Genomic DNA, 3928 nt, shown 5'->3' with positions numbered 1-3928 from the left:
ATCTCAATGTGTTTTCTAAATTTATTTTCTTCGTTTAAGGCCTTATTAAATGCCATGATAAAAAGGAATGTTATATAGAGTAGCTAGATACATTAATTTGATTTTTGTAGTTTTTTTTTTTATTTTTATTTTTTTATGGATGCTTGTAAAATGATTTTTTATAATGTCATTGTTTATAATAAACTATATACTTCTTTGTAGACATGGATACTAGCTGGATTGATTTACCAAGAGGTGATCCTGGTTATTATAAAGGTTGCATGAAATTCTTGAAACTTGCTAAAGAGACTCTTTTACCAAATTCATGGGAAACTAAATGCCCATGTAATAAGTGCAAGTTAAATAAAGCGAATTCTGTAGAAGAAGTAGGAGGGCATATTTTATTTTATGGTTTTTATAAAAACTATAGAAATTGGATATTTCATTTTAAAGATGAAGGGAGTAAGACCCATTATCTAAGTAACGATCTAGCAAAGGAAGTAGGTAGAGATGATATGGAAGGGTTACTAAAAGCAGCTTTTAAAGTTAATACACAACCAACCAACAAACCTCAAGATCCATCATTAAGTGAACCAATTAATGAAGATGACAATTCATATGACATGGATGAGGGGTTTACCATAAATCGTGAGGTAGATGATGAGTATCAATCAACTTTCTCAAATGAAGAACAGGAAAAGTATAAACATCTCATGGAAGCTTCTGAAAAAGGCCTATACGATGGGTGTACTACTTTTTCAAAACTATCATTTTTATTGCACTTGTTTCACCTAAAGTGTATGTTCCATAGGTCTGCTGAGTCATTTAATAAATTGCTTGAATTTCTAATTGACGCATTTCCTATTATTAAGGATTTTCCATCGTCTTATTATGAAGGTATGAAGATAATAAATGATTTGGGTTTAGGATATGAGAAAATCCATGCATGTCCAAATGACTGCATGTTATATTGGGGCGAATTCGCGGATAAAAGTGAGTGTCATGTACGCCATAAATCAAGGTGGAAAAGTGTGAAAGGAAAGGAGGGTGATGTAAATGAGAAAGGAAAAGAAGCATGTAAGAAAGGCGAGGCAGTTAAAGTAATGCGGTACTTTCCCCTTATCCCTAGATTAAAGAGGCTTTACATGTCATCTAAAACTGCAAAGGACATGAGATGGCACTTTAATCATAAGGATGATAAGATTCTAAGACACCCTTCTGATGGCGAGGCTTGGAAAAAAATTGATGAAAAATATACAGAGTTTGTTGCTGATCCTCGCAGTGTTAGATTGGGCCTAGCGAGTGACGGTTTTAATCCATATCGTCTTATGAATACAAATTATAGCACATGGCCGGTGGTCCTTATTCCCTATAATTTACCACCATGGCTTTGCATGAAATCATCATCCTTTATTCTTTCTATAATTATTCCCGGTAAATTTGGTCCCAGTATGGATATTGATGTGTACTTGCAATCATTAATCCATGAATTGAAATTGTTGTAGGAAGGTGTTGACGCTTTTGATTCTTATAGTGGAAGCAACTTCAAAATGCGAGTAGCCCTACACTCTACTATTAATGACTTTCCGGCGTATGCCATGCTCTCAGGTTGGAGTACAAAAGGCTACAAAGCTTGTCCTTCTTGTACGCATTCTACGTATTCAGATAGATTTGGTGGCAAAATTATCTACCCTGGGTATCGAAAATGGTTTCCTATCGATCACCCATATCGTTCACAAGCTAATTTGTTTGATGGGAAAGAAGAATATGGTATTGCTCCGATTCGTACCAGTGGGGCCGAAGTTTTGAAGCAACAAGAAAGGGTAAAGTATGTATATGGGAAGTCAAAAAAAGTTCCTAAAAAAAGAGGGAGAAAAGCTGCCAATGAACTTGATGATGATTGCGATCCCGATGGTGATGATGTTCTGTGGAAAAAGAAAAGTACATTTTTTGAATTAGAGTATTGGGAGCATAATCCTCTTAGACATAATTTAGATGTTATGCACATCGAAAAGAATGTGTCCGATATTTTATTAGGAACTCTTTTAGATATGGATAATAGTAAAGATGATGAGAGTGGCAGAGAAGCCTTAAAGAAAGTTGAATATAAAGCCCCACCTATGGATCGACCCTCAAGGTTACATCCCGCCGGCTGCATACACCATGTCTAATGAGGAGAAAGAACGATTTTTGAGAGTCTTGAAAAATCTGAAAGTTCCTGATGGATATGGATCTAATTTGCAAAGATGTGTGAATCTAAAGCAACGGAAAATTATTAATATGAAAAGTCACGACCATCATATTCTCATGCAAGATATCCTCCCGGTTGCTTTAAGGGCGTCGAATGCCATAAGAGTTATTGACTTGCTTGAGGAGTTGTCAGACTTTTTTAAAAAGATATGTTCAACTGCTATAGATACAGGAGAATTAGATACCATTCAATCAAAGCTCGTGTTGACTCTTTGCAAGTTAGAAAAAGAATTTTTACCAACATTTTTTACAATTATGGTTCATCTACTAATTCATTTAGTGGATGAGGTCAGACTTGGCAGACCGGTTCATTACAGATGGATGTATCCTATTGAAAGGTGATTTTTTATATTATTATTATTATTATTATTATTATTATTATTATTATTATTATTATTATTATTATTATTATTATTATTATTATTATTATTTTAGTCTTTCACATTCACATACATAATCGTTATTATAATTCAAGGTACTTGGCCTTTTTAAAATCTCATGTAAGCAATAAAGCGCAACCGGAAGGATCTATAGCGGAAGGTTACCTTTTGTGGGAGACAATTGCATTTTGTTTGAGATATTTAGAAAGTGTTGAGACTATATTCAATAGACCTAGAAGGAATGAAGATGGCGTATCAAACATTGACAACTATCTGTATAATACTGGTGGTCGTGTCGTTGGAAAGAAAGAAAATGTCCGTTTAGATGATAGAAGTTTAAAGCAAGCACATCGCTATGTTTTACTTCATTCTGATGAACTGACACCGTTGCTTGAGTAAGTAGCATTATGTGTTTCTTTAAAGCGTTGAATATTTACTGGTTATTAACATAACATTTTCAATCTCAATAGTGAGTTTATAAAACAAAAACGACAAGAGAAGGATGTTGGAGGATCTCAAGATAATGATTCTATTGAAAATCAGTGGATAATTAATGAATTCGCAGATTGGTTGCAAAGCCAGGTTATATGCTTTTAGATTTAAGGTTTATTTTAATTTCATTTTATACAACTATGTTAGTCTAACTTTATTTTACTCGAATTATAGGTTCATAATTTAGATGATAGCACAGTAGAAGGAAAGTTAAGAAAAGCCTTAGCTGGTGGCTTGAGTAACCGCGGGAAAAAGATGAAAAGTGTTATTATCAATGGTTAAAAATTTGATATTGCGGATCGTGAGCGATTTCGAGCAACTCAAAATTCAGGAGTCATGGTGGAAGCTAAGGGTCAAGAATACTATGGAAACTCAAAGAAAATTTTAAATTAGATTATTATGGTTCTTTTAAGGTTGTATTGTTTCGTTGTGAATGGGTCGATATTCGTAAGGGTGTCAAAACAAATTCGAATGGAGGTGTTCGTGTCAATTTCTCAAAATTGATGCACATTGGTCGATTTTTTCATGATGATCCATTTGTTTTCTCATCTCAAGCAAAACAAGTTTTTTTATGTTGAGGATGTGATACAAAAAGGATGGTGTCATGTCGTGAAGACTAAGCCTAGGGACTTGTTTGATGTACCTGAATAATTTGTTTATAACTTTTAGTGTTGGATTTTCCTAATATTTCAACTCTAGTATATTGCTCATTTATTTTTCTTAATTCATACTTCAGTTTATATATACTAATACTTTTGTTTTCTTGGCTTAATATTTTTGTTGTCTTGCATGGTTTCTTAATTCGGTTCTGATGTATTAATCTTATT

At 33.5% G+C, this 3928-nt stretch overlaps 1 protein-coding gene across 1 annotated transcript; it reads left to right on the top strand.

Annotated features, from left to right (window-relative positions):
* Positions 1-203: 203 nt before the first annotated feature.
* Positions 204-3383, top strand: LOC145571019 (uncharacterized). The gene is made up of 7 exons (XM_081630122.1): positions 204-1262; positions 1485-1920; positions 2017-2116; positions 2226-2567; positions 2705-3004; positions 3080-3191; positions 3276-3383. Exons 1-7 carry the CDS (start codon positions 204-206, stop codon positions 3381-3383), a joined length of 2457 nt encoding a protein of 818 aa, XP_081486248.1.
* Positions 3384-3928: the final 545 nt, after the last annotated feature.

This window comes from Chenopodium album, chromosome 12, assembly GCF_948465745.1.
Source record: "Chenopodium album chromosome 12, dcCheAlbu1.1, whole genome shotgun sequence".
NCBI classification, from domain to species: Eukaryota; Viridiplantae; Streptophyta; class Magnoliopsida; order Caryophyllales; family Amaranthaceae; genus Chenopodium; species Chenopodium album.
Note: the sequence above shows the minus strand (reverse complement) of the source record. Positions and strands in the feature narration are given on the sequence as shown.

Bases quoted from the DNA above. Each gene is read 5' to 3' on its own strand.
- LOC145571019 (XM_081630122.1), top strand. From the start codon at position 204: ATGGATACTAGCTGGATTGATTTACCAAGAGGTGATCCTGGTTATTAT. The intron at 1,921-2,016 runs GTACATTTTTTG...ATATTTTATTAG, and splicing joins TGTTCTGTGGAAAAAGAAAA to GAACTCTTTTAGATATGGAT. The intron at 3,192-3,275 runs GTTATATGCTTT...CTCGAATTATAG, and splicing joins CAGATTGGTTGCAAAGCCAG to GTTCATAATTTAGATGATAG.